General features: G+C 54.0%; 1 protein-coding gene across 6 annotated transcripts in view; it reads left to right on the top strand.

Annotated features, from left to right (window-relative positions):
* TACC2 (transforming acidic coiled-coil containing protein 2) overlaps positions 1-13,020 on the top strand; it is a 204,190-nt gene extending 191,170 nt beyond the window's left edge. For all 6 annotated transcript variants that reach the window (XM_032882158.1, XM_032882157.1, XM_032882159.1 and 3 more), the window contains 5 exons: positions 2,393-2,436; positions 8,179-8,339; positions 8,525-8,631; positions 9,010-9,130; positions 12,476-13,020. In XM_032882158.1, the coding sequence (XP_032738049.1) occupies positions 2,393-2,436; positions 8,179-8,339; positions 8,525-8,631; positions 9,010-9,130; positions 12,476-12,541 (499 nt within the window). In that variant the 3' untranslated portion in view covers positions 12,542-13,020. The remainder of the gene's footprint in view (positions 1-2,392; positions 2,437-8,178; positions 8,340-8,524; positions 8,632-9,009; positions 9,131-12,475) is intronic.
* The last annotated feature ends 8,450 nt before the right edge of the window (positions 13,021-21,470 follow it).

The following is a 21,470-nucleotide window of genomic DNA, read 5'->3' as shown; positions in this document are numbered from 1 at the left end:
CTGAAGGGGCACATGGGTTTTCCAGTTGCACGGGAAGATAGGAGTTAGAGCACGATCATTTTCCCAAGACAGAAGATCTGGTGCGATGCTGAAAATCTCTGATAGGGTTATTTCCTTTTTAAGTCTCACAGTTTGAAAGTAGGGAATAGATGAATTTTTAAAAATTGGTTGAGGAATGAGTACATTTCTAGTCACTTAACAGCAAGGCGGCTGCTGGTCAATTATCAGAAGGGGCTGTCTTCCTGGCTACTGCTTTAAGGAGCAAACAAATGATTTAGGTAATCCCATCCCATTTTCTAGGTCAAATAGTATCTTCCTGAAAATTCTCCTGTGAGTTCCTTCTTCCTCCTGACGTGTTTTGTGACCACTTCTGGAGGTGACTCTCAGTGGGTCCACACTCACACTCGGGCCCTGCGGTGGCATCATTTGAAAATGATGTGGCTGTCATTTTTTGCGTGCTCTGGGCATGACAGCGGGGTGTGCTGGGAAGGCTCCAAGTTCCATTTCTGGAGGCTTCGGGGGGGCGCTGTTTACCAACCAGGATGGTGGGATTCGGGTCTCGCCAGCTGGCACAGCGGCCCTCGTGTTTAAAGGCCCCCATGTCCACCTCTGGAGCCAGACCCGGCCACTTGGGCTCGGCCTCCTTGCTGCTGTGGGGCGTGTTCGTGTAGCTCTACCTGACCGGCCTCATCTGGGAAGAAGGGTGGATCTCAACACCTCGGGGCTGTGAGGTACCTCGGGGCTGTGAGGCATCTGGGGTGGAAAGGGCTCCAGAGGTGGATGTCTGGATTCGAATCCTAGCTCTGCTCCTTTGTTGATCCTAGAAAGGTTCATGGGTGACCCCGTGCCTCAGTATCCCCATCAGCAATTCTGGGGATCCTCAGGACACCACCCCTTGGGTTCGCTGTGAGAACACAGTGCAAATACAGTGCCACCAGTGCACCTCTGGAGCATAGGTCTCTCCCACCACCCCCTCCGTGCACTGGAAGGACACACCCCTTACCTGCTGTGGTCCCACCTCTGTCCTTGACAGTGGGGGCTTTAGACCGTGCAGCCTCAAAGGTCCATCACTGCTTTGTGATTCAGGGATACAGGGAGGTGTGCTTCTGTATAGGATTCAGAAAGAACCCAGGTGGGCCCGTGGTGTGGTCCCCTTTTTTGTTGTGGGTCAGCCCTTGAGTGAGACACTGTCCTTTTAATTTAAATTCAGTTAGGCAGCATATAGTACATCATTAGTGTCAGATGTAGTGCTCAGTAATTTATCAGTTGTGTGTAACACCCAGCGTTCCTGCTGGCTTAGTCAGTAGAACATGTGACCCTTGATCTTGGAGTTGTAAGTTCAAGCCTTAAGGGGCACCAGCCTAGCTCACTGCCCCTTTTAACCTCATTTAATTCTCCCTCCAGCCCTGAAAGTCAGGGTCTGGGGTAATCCTCACCACACCGGGGAGTAAGCTGAGCCCCCAGTGTCTGGGACCAGCTGTAATCCAGGTCCTGACTCTGTTGGTGGTTAGCAGTTCTTGGTTCTCTTATGGAGAATAACTAACTCTTGGATAATGTAGGTGAAACCCTCGAGTTTTTTTGAGAGTTTTCTTCCAGAAGGTTGACTTCGGATAGAGGGCTTCTTCACGCCTGGGTCTTTCTGCCTGGGGGCAGCAGTGAGGCGGTCTTACAAGCAAGGGATCTTCATGCTTTTGTGTAGCTACAGTTTGTTGAAGCTATCCAAGAAGGGCCATCTCCCCATCACCCCGCCCCTGACACAGGTGACTAAGTAGTGGCCCTGGGCCTTGAGGACCTTCTTCTTCTTGTGTACTATGACACCAGATGTGTGAGGTGTTTTAGAAGAGTCCTAAAATGTCATGCATTTCAGAGGAGAAATCGGGGAAGGCTTCCTGGAGGAGATAGCATTTGAATGGGGCTTTGAGGAGTAGCTAAGACAATGAAAGTTGGAAATAGAGCAGGGAAGGTCATGGCAGCGAGAAACCCCAGAGCCAACAAAAACTCATTTGTTCTCATGGAACCACTCTGTTCGTGATGGCAGGGAAGGAGGTAAGCTTGATGAGAATGATCAGGCTCAGGTTGTGGAGGGCTTGGTTATCAGGCTGAAGGGGTTGGTCTTATTTTTTTTCTCAGTGGGCAGTGGAAACACATTGAGGGTTTTGCACCAGGTGTGGTATGTTCAGAGTCCTGCACTAGGAAAATGAACCTACTTGGGTGTGCAAGAAGAGAGTTGAGGTTGGAGGTGAACCTAGAGGGGTAAGCCAACTACGACAAATAAATAAGACTTGACCTCTAGTGTCTTGGTCAGGCTGCTGCTGTCCAGCACATGGGCTCTAGTATCAATGAGAAACCGTCCTGTTGTCATGGTTCCAATATGTTTTTGTTTCTTTTACAGGAAAATAGTGGCAGAGTATGAGAAGACCATCGCTCAGATGATAGGTGGGTGTTGTGATGGGTGGGCTCAGCCCTCCCCGAAGCTTCTAACCTATGGGCTGGGCTTTGAAGTTAGACTTCCTACATGTGTTCATCTTAGGCCCCTCTTAGAGCATGAAGTCCTTCAGGGAGAGACCAAAGCATCCCAGAATGTGAGCCTGGGGGCCTCTTGGAAACGCATGCGAGCATGTCCCTTAGCATTAGTCATGCCTGTGGGAAGCCATGGCGGTCACCTCCAAGGCCACCATTGAGCCTCATGGGGAAACAGATTTGGGTCAGTTCCTCGTACATTTGAGGGGAGTTTTTGTTCATGGGAGAGACTAAGAATCAAATCCCTCAACTCTGATTTAGACTCAAGTGACAAAATCCTCAGCCTTACGCAGGGTTCTCGGGCAAGGATGGGGGACCCATGTCAGCGCTGCAGCCCGCCCCACCTCTCCCCTCCCTCCTGCGATTTACCTGATCTCGGGGAGATGGACACAGACTCAGAATCCATCTTAACCCAGAGTCCCTGGAAGCCAGTTTCCACGCTGCCTTGGCCTGCGCTAAAAGATGGCCTCAAGTCACGAGTTACACCCACCTGACTCTTTTTTAAAAAATAATGATCATGAGATGAGATCCTGCAGAAGTTCTAAGCCTGTTTTTACACTGAAGATCACTGTTCAAAAAGGGTGTTATGACCTGGCAGGGGGGGGGTGGCAGCGTGGAGATACTTGTTTCTCTATTTAATTTGCTGCTTAGGTCCGTGATACCAGTTTTTAAAAAAAAAAATTCACTCCTACGGACTTCGGAGTAAAAAAATCCCAGCTCTCCGCAAACCAGTTTCTGTGTTGAAGCTGGATGCTGGGTTAACGGAGGACTCCTCTCTCTCAGACGTTTGGATACAAGTCACACCACACCTCCGGCTTGTCCCAGAATAAATATGAGAGCAGGCTTGGGAATGGAGAAGAGGCCTACAGCTGAGAGCTTTCTATTCAAAAGGGCTTGAATTTTGATGTATCATAATAAAGGCCATTTCTCCCAGATCTCAGAGAAGGCCCACTGGGGTATTCCTAAGGATCAGCTCGTGGTGTATGCTTTCTATCAAACGAAGCCTCTTTATTAAATCGGTATAAGGCTTTGTGAATACATATGGATGAGATAAAAAATGAAACTCTTGGAACCGAAACTGCCTGTAAACGTAGTCAGGGAGAAGGATTTATGCCTTCCAACCTACCGCGTTTGGCGCGCTGAGCACAGCCTTTGGCCTCCTGGAGTCTCGGGTTGTGCAAATGCCCCCAGACCTACAGTGGCTCATCTGGAAATAGCTTTCCGCGTTTGAATTCGATGCTGCTGTTTTTGCTCTCGGTGAGGACATCTGGACCAGCACTGGGATGGGGGTACAAGGGCACGAGCCTCTGCCCCTGCGAGAAGGCTGCCCAGAGCCATCGGTTATGCCTCCACCGACAGTTTGGAGCTAAGCAGACGTTCCCTCTTGAAAACCAAAGAGCAGGCTGTGTCTGCCTGGCGCAAGTGGGTCTGTCCCTGTTGGACAGAAAACACGATTCGGCTCCGATTCCTTCGCAGCGTATTTGCAGGTGAGAGTAGTTGGAAGAACGCTGAGTGCGCGGAACCCTGACTCCCAAGGTTGGGGCTGCGCACGCCCACCCTCAGCGCCCCAGCCCCCTCCCCTCCGAGACCTGGTATGTTTGGCCCGAGGGCCCCTCGTAAGAGCTGTGATCTCACCCCTCCGAGCATTTTCCTGTTTAGGGAGGCCCCAGCCTCCGGGAGGCCCCTCCAGCCTCCCCAGCGGCAAGTGGCACTGTCACTCTGCGGGTGGGACAGCGCCTGTCCGCCCCCGGTTCCCCATGCTCGTGCTCCTCCAGTGTCGGCATCAACCACTGCTCAGGCCTTGTCCATCAGGTGGCACATCCATGGCTATCATCCCACCAGTCACCACTGCAGGGCATTGATGAGGGCTGCCGCGGGTTTTGAGGTCCTCGTCACCTTGTAAAAGGACAGCATGGGGCTAAGGCACTTCAGGGACTCGCTGTCGCTGTGGGCAGCACCTGCCTCCTTTCTGGGCGGGCCGTGAGTCTCCATATGTGGAGGTACATCCACGTGGCTCTTGGGTCCCTTGTCTCTTCTGGTTTTCGCCCTGGTTGGGAGGGAAAACTCAGACTCCAGGAGCTTGACAGTTGAGGACGGGATAAATGTCAGTAGCTTTTTGAAGTTAAAACCAGGTTCCACCCCACCTCCACGAGCTCCTCCTGGTCCTGCCCGGCTCTCTGGCCTTCATGTAACCCTCGCAGACGTTCCACGCCAGCGTGACATCTGTCCTGCCATCATCGTCTGCTCTCGTGCCATGTTACTAAACCGAATTCAAATATTTATTTAGGATTCAGAACGAAAAGAGACCTCTGTGCTTTTTGCATTCCAGGTTGTTGCAGTTGATTTTTTTTTTTCTGCTTTCCTAACAACTGCTCTGATTCTCTGTTTTGCTTCCATTTTCTGTTGCTTCTTGCCCTTTGCTTGCAAAACAAACAGGCAAGCCTGGTAAGTAAATGCTTTTCACCTCATTTGACACCTGCCCATTGCATCCCATCTTGGTTGGTTGGTTTCTGTTTTTGTTACTTTTGCTCTTGTGTATTTGCTGCATTTCTCCCCCATTCCCCCACGTGGTTTAATCATACTTTGCCTGAAAAAGCCAGAAACCTCTCCAGGGGCATTGTTTTGTGGTTGAGGCTAGAGCCTTTGGAGTTTGGGGCTGATTTCCTGATTTGAAGAACCTGACTGCATTTGTAATTTACAAAAATTGGCGATGCAGCCGCACCTCCTTGGTATCCTGGGAACCGGGAAATTCTATTTTTACAAACGTTTATGGGGAGGACAGGAAACCTGAGGCAGGCTGAGTCTCAGATCCAGGAAATCAGATGGACTCCGTGTGATAAATGGCTCTTTTCGAGCCAAGTGAAATGTATACATCGCCTCAGATCAGCCCAGAATGTGCCGAGGACTAAGGAAGCAGCTGAAACCCAAAGAATAAATATAAGCATTGGGTTGCTAGTGAACCTTTGAAGCGTCTTTTCTGCGGGGAGCCTAGGAATGGCAAGCCGGCCGCTGGCAGTTCGGTTCTCGCTGTGTGTTAAAAGCTCCCCCTTTGGAAGTCACTGTAGTGGGACATCACGCCAGTTTGGGGGAGACAGTGATGCTGTCAATAATGGGTCACTGATCCTGGGTTCTTACTATATATTGAAGGCTTTATATACATTTTCATGTCATCTTTGCCCAAATGCCGTGAGATAAATACCATGAACCCCTCTTTCAGCTCTGGAGGCTGAAACTCAGGGAGGTTTCAAACCCTGCCCAGGGTGGCCAGGCCGGGAAGTGTCAGAGCCAGGATGGAACCGGGGCCGTCAGGGTCTGGCTCCTGGGTCCTCCACCTCCGTCTTGGTATCAGGAGCTCCGAGAGGCAGGGGTGGAGGTTACATCAGGCATCTTCTGGGCCCTTGACTCTCCAGGCGTTTCCCCAAGACCCGCCGCCTCAGTGTCATCGGGGAAGTTGTCCCCCATGCAGAATCTCGGCCCCACCGCACACCTGTCGGACTGGAACCCAGGATGTGCCCCCCACCCCACCCCCATTCTGGGCGCTTCCCTCCACAGCACGCGGCCAGAATAGGTCTAACTTCAGGACACAGGACAATGTCTATCAGGAATCTAAGGGAAAGAACCCAAAGCAGCAGCATCATCCTGCTTTTTTTTTTTTTCTTTTTTAAAGTTTTTATTTAAATTCCAGTCTGTGAACACACAGTGTGAAATAGTTTCAGGTACAAGATGGTGATTCAGCACTCGGTGCAGTGGCCGGTGCTCATCACAGGTGCCCTCCGGAATCCCCCAGCCACCTCCTGCTTCTAAGGGAGCTTGGGGGAGAAATGTGGTCATGAGCGCAGCTTGGGGTTTGGATCAGGCTCCGTGGCTGGGCTCCATTCCATCATTCCCAGCATGGATGTGTTGGGGTATCCTGTGACTCAGGCACTGTCCTAGACTGTAGGATAGAGAAGTGGACAAAACAGACTCCTGCAACGTGCATTCTGGGCAGACAGTACGCTTGCATGTCTGGCCGTTGCTGGCGAGAGAGAATGGACTGGAAAGTAAGGAGGAGGTGTTCCCCGTGGGTGCTCTGGAAGGCTCCTCTGGGGAGGTGGCCCAGTGTCAGGGACTGGAATGAGTGAGCTCTGGGACTGCTGAGCCCTGGGGCAGGACTGCCTGGGGTGTGCCAGCCAGCATAGCTGGAGCAGGTGGAGCTAGAGTTTAGATTTTATTTTATTTTTTATTTGTTTTAAAGATTTTATTTATTTGAGAGAGAGAGAGAGAGCACAGAGAGAGAGGGAGAGGGAAAAGCAGACTTCCTGCTGAGCAGAGAGCCCAATGTGGGGCTCATCCCAGGACCCTGAGATCATGACCTGAGCTGAAGGCAGAGGCTTAACCTTAAGACTGAGCCACCCAGGCGTCCCTGGAGTTTAGACTTCATTCCCAGTGTGCAGGGAGGACCCTGGGGTGGGGGTGGGGGCTCTGAGCTGGAGCCTGGGAGGTGACTGGGTTTGGACTTAAGTTCAGTTTGGTGCCTAGTGCTGGTCTAGGAGCATGACATGAGTAGAACAGGGAGCAGGGCCCCAGACACGTGCAAGAGCTGGGTGGGCCCTGGTCGCTGCAGTTAAGTCTGTCATTTCCAGAGCCATCTGCCCTTTGGCAGCCATCCCCTGGAGGCAGTCCTGGGCGGCAGGATCCCCGCCCAGGTGACCTGGGGCTGATGGAGGGACAGCTCTGCAGAGTTCCTTCCCCCAGGAGCTCTGAGCGGGGGCTTCTCCTCCTCACACTGTCCAGTGCAGGGTCCCCAGGGGTCCAGACAGATGGGAGAAAAAGTTTCCTTTCCCACCCAGACGGGAGACGAACGGGTCAGCACACAAAATTCGTGCCGTGTGGGTGAGGGTCCCTCATGTGGCGTGGGCAGAGAAGGCCTCTCCCGCAAATGTAAGCTGGTAGGTAGTAAGCCGTTTGGGGGAGATTGTCAGCGGGTGGCGGCCCAGAGAGTTGGGGTCGGGGACAGAGTGGTCCTTTTACTAGGATCAACCTCTCTGAACTGGGCCAGAATTAATTCTCTTGTATGTAACTGAGAAACTCCCTTTGGCAGAAAGAGCTCCATTTTTTCTCAGAGCTGACATTTGCTGTATCAAAGGAAATGTCCATTTTCTGGGCAAAGCAGAGTTTCAGGGCTGTGATGTGGGCTTCGGTTCATGGGATGTTTTCAGTATGAAGAAACCTTTTTTGTTTCCCAACAACCATCTCTTTACCTTGATCACACACAGAAAGGCCTGCTCCCTGGAGCTCAGACTACCGCACCTTGTAATCTTGGTCATCTCAGAATTCAGTCTGATTTGCCCCCTTATGGATCTATTTGCTGCCATCAACCAAACAGACTCCCTGGGGCCTCGAATGTGGATTCTTAAGGGTCTGCAGCGATCAGGTTCAGGATCCGTGGCTAGTTTCCATCCCGTCTCTCACTGCAAGGGCCCAGCCCCGGGATGCTGGGGCCGCAGGTGTCGTTCCCTAGAAGCAGAGTCTGGGTGGGCTCGGGAGGTGGGTCTGTCCCTAGTCCGGGATGCCCTGCTGCTTGGACATCTTTTGAGTTGGGTATGAAGCCCCGGCTGCCCCCAAGACCGGGTTGGGAGCCCCCGGCCCCATTGTGTGGATCCTTGTGTCTCTTGACAGAGGATGAGCAGAGGGAGAAGTCCGTCTCCCACCAGACTGTCCAGCAGCTGGTCCTGGAGAAGGAGCAAGCTCTGTCCGACCTGAACTCCGTGGAGAAGTCTCTGGCCGATCTCTTCAGGAGATACGAGAAGATGAAGGAGGTCCTTGAGGGTTTCCGCAAGGTGTGTTTATGTCAGGGCAGAGCGGGACGCTGGACTGGGTTCAGAGAAGTGGGAGCAGGCTGGGAGATGGTACAGGTACCAGGACTTGGCGGTCCAGGGTTCAGCAGGTATCAGGGAGTTCTCGGGGCTCCCAGCACCTGGGGTGTTTCTTCTGTGGGCGCAACCTCTGTCCTCTGTCCTGTCAGAATGAGGAGGTGCTGAAGAAGTGTGCCCAGGAGTACCTGTCCCGCGTGAAGAAGGAGGAACAGAGGTACCAGGCCCTGAAGGTGCACGCGGAGGAGAAGCTGGACAGGTAACATGGCCCCCGGGCAGCCCCCAGAGGCCTCTCAGCAGCCCCGCAGGCCAGGCGCTCCCATGGCACCGCTCCCACTGGCTAGGGAAGGGCGGATAACCCATTTGTATTTTTCAGGGTGACTTGTGATAAGAGTGTCCTCTCAGCATTTTGATAAGTAGAGGACACATGTAATTTCCAGGACACGCACCCAGAGCACCTTGGCATCACGGGAATGGGGTTGGGGTAGGGGGTGCTCGTGGGCTCCTGAACCAGACCCCCAGTGGTAGGAGCTGCAGCCAGACGGTGCCTGCTGCCCAGAGCTGGGAGGAGGAAGGTGGGAAGGGTCTACAGGGGAGGTGGGTCATTTCTGAGCAACCCCCCACCCTGTTTCCGCAGGGCCAACGCCGAGATCGCGCAGGTCCGAGGCAAGGCCCAGCAGGAGCAGGCTGCCTACCAGGCCAGTCTGCGGAAGGAGCAGCTTCGTGTGGACGCGTTGGAGAGGACGCTGGAGCAGAAGGTAACAGCCGAGGGCAGGGTGGGGGAGCGGAGGCCTGAAGGCGGTGGGGGTCTGGCCAGAGCCTCAGATAAGCAGAGGCCGGCTCTCCTGTGCACTCTGCAGCTCCCGGGACAGCTTTAGACCTCGGGAGCCTATGCTTGTCCTCCCTCTAGAAGGTCCTGTGTAATGCTAGCCCCAAGGCTGTCCTCCTTCCTGCCTGTCCTGGAACTGCTGTCTGCTCCCAGGTATAGGGCCGGTGTTCATTCCTTGTCCAGCATTCACCCGTCACACATTCACCGAGTATCTGCAGCGTGCCAGAGTACTTTACCCCGTACCCAGCATGCTTACTGCTGAGGGAATGGGGTAACCCCCAGGCCACACTGGGGTCAAAAGGGCCCTCAGACGTCCTCCTGCGTCCCTGGATGGGGGAACCCTCCTGAGGTCCTCCAGCTTGTCCTGATTTCCGGTCTAGCGCCCAGTGTACCACACACACCCTCTCCCTGGGTGTCCGAACAAGAAGCCGCTTCCGCCCAGCAGTGCCGCGGGAGCCTGAATCCAGATTATAGCGGGCCCGGCAGCCCCCTTCCCTAAGTGTGTTTCCTAAAAAGGGAGTTTCCAGAGAAGCGACCGCATCCTGGTTGGTTTACTGAGTCTTAGGAGTCCCTTGGATGGTAATTGGAGTCTGGTGGCCTGGGGTAGTGTACTTCTCGTGCATTTGGACCTTAAAGGGCAGTCATGGTTGGGGGGGATGATGTCCTTTGTAGACAGATGGCATCTGAAGTCCAACATATCTCCCCGATGGCCTCTGCTCACCCAGAAGTGCCCAGCAGCCTCTGGCCCTTTTCCTGTGCCCCTACCCAGCCGGGTTCCATGGGGACTGACCATGGTCCCAAGGTGGGTTTGGGCCAAGCATTGATCACATAGTATCTCTCAATCCACCTAAATGATGTCAGGGACTGAGCCCTGGGACTCAGGAGCCCCAGGCCCTCCCCGCCTGCTGTCCGTTATAACCCTGAGGAAGCCTCACACTTGACCTCAGGTTTTATGGGTTTGTCATGTTGGAGGCTGAAACCTGAAGACTGGGAAGAGTCTCTCGAAAGGGAAAGAAGGGAGGAGGCGGGACTGTGTCAAATATGCCGGATCTCTTCGACTGCCTGGGTCTTCCCGGCTCTGAGCCTTGTTCAAGCAGCGAGCCCAGAGCCAGGGCCGTCAAACACGAGCGTTTGCTCATCCCATCGGTATTTAAAGTAAGGACCACCTTCCCCCATCATTTTGGGCAGTAAGGCAGTGAGCTTGCAACACATGTTTCCAGGTGAGAAAGGCAGCGGTACGTTTGTTCCCTCCCAGTTCCATCAGGATTTGATGGTGTTTGAACTGCATCCTGGTGTTCACTGAAATAGTGGAGCTAAACCCGGAGTCAGGGTAGATGTGTTCTGGGCAACCTGGCCTGGTCAGACCCTTCCAGTTGCCGGACGAAGGCGACACTGAGTGTTCTGGGCAACGGAAAGACAAAGAAGCAGGCAAGGTGGCTTGCGTGGTCTTGGAGAACAGAAAAGATATAAACAGGTCTGCAAATGTAACTCTGTCTTAAAGCGAAACCAAGGAGCAATGGGTTCGTCACACACGTTCTCCCTAAAGGACTCTGAGTGGTACAGAGGGGTCGGTCTCTGTTTTAAAGAGATTCAGAAGCATGACTGCCCCCACCCCAGGCTGTCCTTAAGTGGGGGCGCTGGGCATTTTGCCCAGTTGGGGTGCTGGAAACCCAGGGAGCTGAGCTGCACGATAGCCGTGTGCGGGGCGGTGGGCTGGCATGCCGAGATGGAGCTCGGAGAACCTCCAGGAGTCCCTAGCTGGTGGGTCTGACAGTAACTCTCGGCCGTCAGTCGCTGGATGTTATGTTTAACGAGTAAAACAGCAAAGCCATCCAGGGGCCGGGCCAGCCTGACTTCACGCTCCGGGCTTGCCGCTTCTGACTGGCTGTGTGATCTTAAATTAAGCACAATTCTCAACCTCTCTGAGCCTTGGTTTCTCACTGGAAAGTGGAAATACCATGAAGGGTCTGTTGTGAGAGCTTAGCAGGGCCAGTGCCTGGGGCATGGTTAGCTTGGTGACCGGCACACGGGAGGTTGGAAAGTCCCCATCAGCCGCTCCAGCAGATGCCATCGTGGCAAGAGTCCTTCCAGGATTCACAGAGCCGCGTTCCCGCAGAACGTCTTCCAGCAGACGTTTCAGTTCCTCTCAGAATCGAGCCTCTTGGAGCTGGAGACTCTAGAAGGGCGTAAGCCAAGCTGCTGTTCCAGGTGTTTCTCTTCCGGCGGGACTGGTGGCTGCACTGCAGTGAGGACTGCGTTCCTCTTCTCCTGGGGACCTCTACCGGCCCTTCCCGATACGGACACAGTCACGGGTGGTGCCCGGAGCCCAGCCTGGAAACACAGGACACGTGGCTCCAGGCGGGACCGTGTCTCAAGAAGTTTCCACGGTTTCCAAGGAAGGGCATCAGTACAGTCTCAGGGGAGAGGGCTGTGGTTAGGACTCACCTTCTGCAGGGCCCTCAAAAAACTGGCTGCAGTAGGTTCCTGGGATACCAGAAAGATCTAGCCTCTTTGAAGAGCACTGTTCGACACCGGTGGTTGAAGCGGATCTGCATCGGAGCAAAGCCCGGCCTGCCTCGGAATGGACTCGGGCCTTCGGATCCCAGTACTTAGAGCGTGGACGGTGTTTCCAGATCGTTGGTGCGAGATGAGCATGTGGTTGGCTTCCCTTGCTTCCGGGCACAGGCAGGACCTGGTGCAAGGAGCACCTGACGTCATCTTTCATCTACCCCCATCTCCCTGCTCGACTCCCCCGTATCCACAGCACCCCCTCATTGGGGGACCTCTAAATAATGCCAGCAACCCTATTCAAGTAGAATCGCTTACCCCTCCTGGTGGCGTTTCTCAAGTAAACCACCCAAGAGCTCACCCTGGAGCACACTTTTGTGTCCACGTCCTTCAGAGGCAAATACAAGCGAACCCAAACCAGTGAAGCCTTTGCCCGGCACTGGTCACTGTGCTTGGGAGCTTTATTTACCTTCCGACCTCACTCCCTTCTCAGAGAGAGAGATGCCATCCTCCACATGGTAGAGATAAGGACACCAGGGCTCAGAAAGGTTATATTACTTGCTCAAGGTCAGAGCTAGAGTTGGGATGTGTGCTTAGATGATGTGTCTCCATGTCGCTTCTCTCCCTGCGTTAGATAATTTCAGGGGGGACCCAGAAGCCTGGAGGGCCCCACACCCCTGAAAAGCCCAAAGCTCATTCCGATGGGCTTGATTTCCAACAGCCAGGAGATTTCAGCAACCTCTTTCTTTTTTGTCTTCACTTTCAGAATAAAGAGATAGAGGAACTCACCAAGATTTGTGATGAACTGATTGCCAAAATGGGGAAAAGCTAACTTTGAACCAAATGTTTGGACTTGACCCTTGCGTGCAATATGACCGTCGGCTCCCTGCTGTCCCTCCTGTTACGTCGGACAGGCTCTGTCTTCACTTTTTCGTATGCACTACTGTACTTCCTTTCTAAATAACGTTGATTTGATTGTATGCAGTACTAAGGAGACTATCAGAATTTCTTGCTATTGGTTTGCATTTTCTTAGTATAAATTCATAGCAAGTTGACCTCAGAGTTCCTGTATCAGGGAGATTGTCTGATTCTCTAATAAAAGACAAGTCGCTGACCTTGGCCTTGCCCTTTGTACATGAGTTCCCAGGGTGAGCGTCTTTTGGATTTAATATGAACATGTACAGCTTGCACAGGGACTCTTGCCTTAAGGAGTGTAAACTTGATCTGCATTTGCTGATTTGTTTTAAAAAAAATGCATGTTTCGAATAAAATTCTCTATTGTAAATAAATTTTTTTTTCCTTTGGATCTTGGCAATACGTGTGGTTATGATTTCTTTTCTGGGAAGGGTTGAGTCTTTTCTGGCCTTTGTTAAAATCGTATCAGATCTGGCCCTTCCCTCTTCTCTGTCTGGCTCCCTTCTTTGTCCGGGGGCTTCAGGAACATTTCCTTCGTTATCGTGGCTGCTCGTAAGATGGAAGCTAACGGGAAGGTTCGACTTGCTGCTTAAATGGTTAAATGCTTAAATTGAATTGGCGCAGGTTTTGTTTTTACAAAGCCTCTCTGAGTTGCTGCGGGAATGTCTATTTCCCTTTACTGGGTCGAGGAGGGGGCAGGCTGTCCCTCTTCCTGTGTGTTCCTTAGCGTGTAACCATCAACACGGAAATGTTGCCCAGTTCCCTCTAACAGACCAGGCCTGGGCGAGCGGTTTCCCGTGGGAGACAAGTAGCGAGGCCGAGTCGGAGAGGAAATCGGGACGCGCCCGCCCTTAGATTCCTTAACTGCTCCTCACCTTGGGGCCCCCAAGCTGACAGGCGGGCATCACTGGAGGGCAGTGAGAGGGTGGGAAGATGTCTTCGTTTCCTAGGACTGCCACAACATCACATACTCAGCAGGAGAAATGTTTTCTCTCACAGTTCCAGAGGCCAGAAGTCCCAGATCAGAGTGTCTTTGGGGTTTGCACCCACCGCTCTACCCTCCCCCACTCTCCCCCCACTCTCGTCTCCTACTTTCCCCCCCTTCTCTCCCCCCTTCCCGCCCCCACTCGCCGAGGCTCTGAGGTAGAGCCTGTTCCTTGTCCCTCTCGCAGCTTCTGGATAGTGGCCAGCAGTCCCTGGCATCCTGTGGCTGGTGGCTGCGTCACTCGTGTCACCTCTGCTCAGTTTCCTCTCCCTTCCCTTGTAAGGACACCGCTCTCTGGATTTCAGGCCCACCTCAAATCCAGGATGATCTCCTCCCCGCATTCTCAATTACATCTATGAAGACTCAGTTTCCACATAAGGGCACACTCGCAGCTAGTGGTGCTCGGTGCTGGAGGCGTTTTTGTGCCCCCCCCCCAACCCTGAGTGTTCCAGTGGGGGGTGTGGTGTGCAGCATAAGCTTGGAAAGCAGCCCTGAGCCCCTGGTGGCCCTCAGCTCTGGGTGCCCCTCCTCGGGCCCAGCCACCGTGGCTGTAGGACCCCGTGATGCCTGGTGGGGCAGGTACCCCAGGCAGCACAAGGAAAGAAAGCCCGTTTCTTGTTCCCCCTTGAACCCCACCCGGCAGGGACCCTGAAATGGCCAGGGGTTGGCCTCCTCCCACTGCCCAGCCACCTCTACTGGGTCCCGTCTCCCCTCCTTGGGGCACAACTGTGTCCCCTCACCCCAGTGCACCCTTGTCCAGACCAAACCCCTCCTCCATGCTCACCCCAAATTCCGATCTCGGCTGTGTTCTCAGAACAGCCTGGCCCCTAGCTCTTGAAAGTTCCTCTTTTTCTTATTACCTAAGTAAAACATTCCCAGGGGCGCCCAGCTGGCTCCGTCCGTTGAGCAGCCCACTCTCGATTTTGGCTCAGGTCATGATCTCAAGGTCATGGGTTCGAGCCCCACGTCAGGCTCTGCACTCGGTGCTGGGTCTGCTTGAGATTCTCTTTCTCTCTCTCTCTCTCACCCTCCCTCAGTCTCTCTCCCCGCCACCCCACTCGTGTGTACATATTCTCTCTCTTTCAAATAAATCTTCAAAAAAATTTTTTTTTCCACGGCTAGAAAGTCTAGAGATGCAGGTAAGAAAAAAAAACCATAATCCCCAAACCAAGAAATAATAACTGTGAATGCTTTTATATTGATTTTTCTATACTTTTTTCTCAGTGTATGAAATATGTATCTTTATAAAGGCAGATTAGTTGGAGTTCTGCAATGACCCTGTGCACCGTTTTATAAACCCTTTTTTCATGTGATACTAAAATGTAACCATCATGTGATGCAGACTTTTCTGTCAATAAATACACCTTATTGTCATCATGTTGAATGACTGCGTGTGTTTCGTGGTCACAAAATGCGTGTAAGCAGCCGCCCGCTGATGGACATTTACACAGAGACCAATGGTTTGCGGTCATTATATGCTCGCGCATTCCGTTGAGTTTCCTTACGTGCATGCATTTATGAACACGAGTTTTCCTTGGGCTGAATTTTTAAAGCGGATAACCTGGGTGAACCGGGAACACGTGTGCTGAGCAAACTGGCCGTGCGGCTCGTTGCAGTGAGGGAGGACAGCCGCCAGGGGGAGCCGTGGGGCCGCGCGGTGAGGGAGGCAGGAGGGACCGGGCTTGACTGAGTCCCGGCTTCTGGGGAAGACGGAAGGAAGCAGGGCTTTGGTCCATGCTGGATGCCCTCGGGGCAGGCCGTTCTCAGGTGGGGCATCTCAGCACTTCTCATCTAGACCAAGGTCAAACCTGCTGGTAAAGAAGCAGTAGTTGCTGGTATATGTTAGCCAGGGTGGAAGGCTGTTGTGCTTTCTGTGGTTTGTGATGTACAGGTTCTGTGTGTGTCCAGACTGACTCTGGGATGGGCCTGTTTTCTCCTGTTCCATCACAGTGTGGCCACTGTGACACCGATTTTCGGCAAGACCGGTCGTGATCTGCAGGAGAACAGCAAGGCCTCGCAGGCGTGCCAGGCCAGCTCCCGGGTATCACACGCGGTTTTTCTCCTTCTGGAATATTATACACATTTTTAAAGTTTGGGAAACCAAAGGCCAAATAGGCCTTCCCTACGGTTGTACTAAAATACACAGCCTCCCCCATCCACACTCAATGCACACACATACTCAGTAGATAACCTTCCAGGCGTCGGTCCGTCTCTGGGCTTCCTGGCTGTCTGAAAGGACGCTCGGCCCCCACCTTAGCTTCAGGCCCGCCGGGGTGCCAGTCTCCCTCGCGAGACCTACCCGCAGAGTGCCGGCCTTGGGAACCCCTGTGGGTTGAGATCAGCTGCTTTTGGTCCTGCGTTCACTTTCTAGAATGCCACACGTGTTTGCAGACGGTCACGCACGTGACGGCTGCTGAGGACTATTTCAGGTGCTGAATGAGTGGGAAGAGCACGAAAAGGGAGCACCCGACCCCCATCCCAGCTCCCCGGCTGCCGGCGTGACAACCTCCGAGATTCTCAGCGGCTCCTAGAAACTCAGTTTGCCAAGTCAGTTAAAATCCTGAAGTTTGAACATCATTTTCTTTTTTTTTTTCTTTTTTCTTTTTTTTCTGGCTCAGCATTTCCTTAGGGCTCTCAAGTTGCAGAGGACGTGACTGAGATACTAAGTTTACTCATGAAGACAGAGTGGGTGGGGAAGGAGATGGAGAGGAGGGAGGTGGTCACTGCGACTGGGATGGGGGCACTCAGCGGGGGAAGACTGTTTTTCTTTCAAGTTTGGGGGCCAGCCCCATAGGTGTGAGCTGTGAGGTCTGACCCAAGTCCACACCAGGAGCACCCCACCCCCCACCCACTCCAGGCATGGAGAGAAGTGATCTGTGCTGTGCATGGGACAGGTGACAAGGTGACAGGCCCGAGTGGGGGCTCAGGGTCCCTGACGGTACTTCTCTCACTTAATGTCGGCCCTGGTAGGATGCTCAGGTTTTCTAGCCAAGCCTCTCCGCTTTCCAGGACATTCCACTTGAAAAATGGAACAGGGCGGGGTGGGTGTTCCGACAAGGGCAGGGTGCAGGTGTGCGCACGGGCAGGGCAGGGAAGGGTTGGCAGGAGGAAAAGGCTCTTACATTCGAGGCGCTGGGGCTTCCCTGGGGTTTGCGCTCTCTGGCCTTGAAACAATCTGGTGACTAAGGGCTGTTCTTACCTCTATTTTACAAGGAGGAAGCGGAGGCTCCGGGAGGTTAAAAACCTGGGGATTTGACGGAGCCACATGGCTGGGAGATGGGGCAGCCGGGACGGGACCTCGACTCTTCTGTGCCTGTGAGGTCCTTAGCATCCCTCCGGCCGACAGCTTCCTGTGTAAGGAGGCCCATCAGACAGCGGTGGGCAGAGAAGGCACAGGGAAGGAAGTGAGGCCCCCGTGCCCGCAGGGGTCCTCACAGCCATTCTGTCCTTAGACTGGTTGGCAGCCCTGCCCTGAGTCCGGGCTGGCTCTGCTCCTGTGTTTATGGGTGACGAAACCTTGCTGTTGGTCCAGTAGCTGGGAATGGCCGTGGGGCTCCCCAGGGGGCACAGTGTTAGGCGGGTGTGAGTGAGGGGCTCCGCTCTGCCTGGTCTTCATGTGTTTCCCTCAGCGGACCTGTGGCCCCTCCCCAGGCTGCTGCACATGGCCGGGCTCCTGTGTCCCCTTGGCTGGAGCATCAAGGGCAGAATACAGAGAATTCACATCTTTTGGGTTTATTAGGAGTGGGGAACACAACATGGAGATCAACGAGGTGGGGCTAGACAAAGCTCCTTCCCCCATCCCCATTCCGTACGGTGCAATGAGGCACACGGTCATTTCTTTAGTAGGTCCTGACCCCTCTACCGGGGACACCCGCCCCCGCCCCATCATCTGGTCTCCTCAGCCCATTCCCTGAAGGCTCATTGTTGATGCCACTTCCTCCAAGGAACCCTCCTTGAACCCCCAGGCCTGGGTCAGTGTTTTTAAATGTGGGTTTTATTATTACTCAGGCATGATGAGGCCCACAGACCAGGAGACAAGTGTCATTGAGGACAGCTGGTGACTCACAGTTCCCCGGAGAAGAGGGTATGCCGTGCCAGGCAGGATCACGTAGGGAAGCACCAGTGTTGGTCCTGAGACAGAGGAGAAGGGGAAGATGTAGATAAGAGACTCCATTGTGGTTCCCGAGGGAAGGAAGAGGTGAGAGGAGTCGATCACTTTAGGGTTGGCTAGTTGACATCATCTCAGTAGGCTCTGGGCCGGAGGGGTTTTCTGGCCCTGGGGTGATCAGGGTCGGGGGACAGCAGCCCTGAATGTGAAAGCCAATAAAAGAGGTGATGGGGATGTGGGCTCTGGGTTGGCTGGCTTGCAAGTGGGAACTCGCTAATAGGCAGCTGCTTTACTGGCTCTAGGAACTGGCTAACCCCGAGCAGGTCAGAGAGTCCCCCCAGGTCAGCAAGACGTCAAGACGTCAAGCAGAATACACCGACATGCTTACGGCAGACGGCTGCCCTCCTGTGAGTTCCTGGAGCCGACTGAGCTTGACCTTTGACTTGTCCATCCCCCTGACCCTGCGAGCCTCCTAAGGGCAGAGACCAATGTCCACAAGTGAAGTGCATATCCAGAAAGATGATTTTCCAGGGCAGCTCACAAAGGACTTTTAAAAATAGTTATGTAGTGAATGGAATGCGTGTTAGAAATAAACCAGCATGCCCAAATGTTACTTCATCAGTAAGATAAATTTAAAGCAATTGCAAGCGAATAACGTCCCAGGGGCTGGAACGGTGCACAGGTGGTTCTCATCCTCCGCTGAGCTCTCATTTCATCCCCCAACCCCCACCACAAACTTGACCCTCAAGCTCTGTTTAAAGGTGTGGATGGGACCAGCCCTAGGCCAGTACGCTTTGTCATCACCCCACCCCTCCCCCAGTCCTGGTTGTACCAACCTGGGAGCCTGGGGATAATGGGATGAGCAGGGACAGAGCTGAGGAATTGTTCCGTGTGAGCTCTGTTGTACAGATGAGCAAGTGAAGCCCAGAGCCAGAGAGAAGGTTGCCCCTAGCTCACGTGGCAAGTCAGTGGCCAGGGTCATAGCCAATCCAGGGCTCCTCACTTGGCGCTGAGACTACCCCACTCCTGGCCATATAGGACGCAGTTCAAGGGCAGGACCCACCCTCTGCTTCTTGGTGGAAGCCCCTGCCGGTCTTCAGGCTCGTGCACTGCCTCAGCCAGAGGCTTCAACTACAGGCTCCCCATCTCACCCCCTCCCCCGCAGCCTAGACCCTGGTGCAGGTGCCCCCTCTCCCCTGGGGAGCCAGGCTGTCCAGATTTGGGGACTCATAGGAACCTCCCGCTGCATACACACAGTGTCCTGGGCTCTGAGTCTTTTAAAATGAGGGTCCTTAGAGCCAGCACTCAGGTTCTGAGGGTAACACCTTCCAACCCACCAGGATCCCAAGCCTCTGGGTCAACTTTCCACTCAGGGAGGTGAAGGTCATGTCCAAGGTCACACATAGCTAGTCAGTGCCAGAACCAGGGTCGGAATTAGGGGCTCTTGACTCTGTACTCCACTCTCTCCCCATATGGGTGACTGGATGAAATGGGCTGAAATGGGCTCTCGTAAGCTAGGAAGCAGCTCGTCCCTGGAATGCCGAGAAGGTGGATATCCCACCAGAATCCCCCTGTAACGGGCATGGGAGATTTTGGTACAAGGTGGTTCTAGCTGAGAGCTGTGCTCAGTGGAGTTTGGTGTCTGAAATTCTTTGGTCTTGGGATGTCTGGCTTGACTGGGCCCATGTATTCTGGGGCATATATTCTGGAACACTGGGTACCACTTGGAAAAGGCCTTTGGGGAAACCTGCTGGGAGTCATTTCCATTTATTTGTTTTAGTTGGCTTTGCCTTTGCCTAATAGCTCAGCTCCCTGGAGCTCTATGGAGGATGTATGTGCAGAGGGCTTTGGGGAGAGGTCAGACCCTCTAGGGAGAGAGAGACACAGCCAAGGCCAAGGTCCTGCTTAGGAATGGGGAGCATGGCATCCTTGGATGCTTCTCTCGAGTGGCCACTAGAGGGCGCGCAAGGCCCAGCTCTCAGCGGAGCCCCAGCGGTGGTGCCCAGAGGGTGTTCCTGGGCTTGCCTGCGATGGACGATATGGTCCATGACAAGGTACTTCAAACTCTTTCCCTGAAACCTTCCATGGGGGCCTACATTCCAGGGACAGGTAGCTGAGAAAAGTTCGGAGTGGAGGGAAGGGAGCAGCAAAGCAGGAATCTGTCCACCTGTTGAGATGGGATTGTGACCCACAAGAAACAGACACATGCATACATGAACACGTGTGTATGCACACACACGCACACACACACACACACACACAGTGGTCATCTATGTGCAAAGGCAGCGAGGTGGGTAGGGACGGGTACATCCAACGATCCAAGTCAAGAGACGTCTGTTGAGCGGTTCCTAAGAGCTGAGGTTGGTTGTTGGGTCCCGTGGGGAAGCCGGGATGGGCAGGCCACCATAGAGCACCCCACAGAAACTCCTCCCAGCAGAGTGTGGGTGTCAGGAAAGGTAGAAGCACAGATCGGAGGGTGAGGAGGGAGGGACATTTAGAGAAGCCTCCTGTCTGTGGAGGGTGTTATGGTTTCTGGGACTCAGTTGCAAGTAGGCAAAGCACTTACCTTCCTGTTTCCCTTCATAGTTTATACGACTCAGGAAAGGCTGCACATGAGGAGCCTGGGGGAAGCCAGTCCCAGGTCGCACGAGCTGCACAGACTCCTGGTGGTTCTTGCTGTGGCTGGGATTTCGGAGAGCCCGGGGCCGGAGGTCTGAGACGTTGATGGACCAAGATTTCCAGGCATGGTGGATGTGCCTCCACCTCTCCATCTCCGAGTCAGTCTGGGGCCTGGGCTTTGCAGACCAGGTCACTGAGCCCCTGGAAATTTCCACCCTGGCCCCCGGCATGAAAACTCTTGACTTTTAGGCAGATCTTCGTTCCTGGAGAGAGCGGACTACAAATCATCTCTCCACAAAATAAATCATCAGGCATAGTTTTAATAACGTAAAACTCTCTAATTCTTATTTAAATATTTTTGTCCAAACATTTCTGAATGCCCGAGCCAGAAATAGAGCACCCCAGAATGCCCAACCTGGCACGGATCTGAGAACCTTCCGGAACCATCCTCTCACGTGACAGAGGAGGCCTGCGGACTTGGGGCTGGACACTCCCTGAGGCCCTTCGAGCGGACCTCCAGGTTACCTCAGGTGCTGGGAGGAAACACGGCACCGTTGGGGCAAGAGGGCAGGCGCAGCCTGCGAGACGCCACCCTGCCCGCAGCCCGCAGCCCCCAGCCCTGCTGAGACGGGCCTGGAACAGGAAGTGCTCAGAACCTTTCCTGCGGTTGCCGTGGTGCCCACAATCAGGAAACCAAGGGCAAACTCTCCTGCCAAAGCACCTTGGCCTCTAAGAAAGAACAGGGCGAGCCCCGCATGTCATGAGCGCTCGCAGGATTCAGAGTGAGAAGGCGAGCGGCCCACATCGATCCTGTCACTCCGAGACCAAGGCCACGGGACTGCCTCTGTTCAACCCACTTCTCTTGTGAACACCCCCCCTCCCACACCCCCAGCGGCTGCGAGGGGGCTTCGGAGCCGTGAGTACGGCCGGGGCTGTTCATCCCTGTTAGAGACGGAGGCCATCCTGGGGCACCCCCCGGGTCCTGTGCTGCCTGGACTAGGCAGGGAGGGGCTGCGGGGGCTCCAGGCTGGGGGTAGGGGGCCTGGAAGCCGAGGGACCCTGGCGAGTAGCAGATGATCTGAGCAGCCCACTTAGAGACCTCGGTTCCCACCCCCCGGCAAAGGGGCGAAGCGT

The sequence above is a fragment of the Lontra canadensis genome, unplaced genomic scaffold (genome assembly GCF_010015895.1).
Source record: "Lontra canadensis isolate GAN:19392208 unplaced genomic scaffold, GSC_riverotter_1.0 scaffold79, whole genome shotgun sequence".
In the NCBI taxonomy this organism is placed as follows: domain Eukaryota; kingdom Metazoa; phylum Chordata; class Mammalia; order Carnivora; family Mustelidae; genus Lontra; species Lontra canadensis.
Note: the sequence above shows the minus strand (reverse complement) of the source record. Positions and strands in the feature narration are given on the sequence as shown.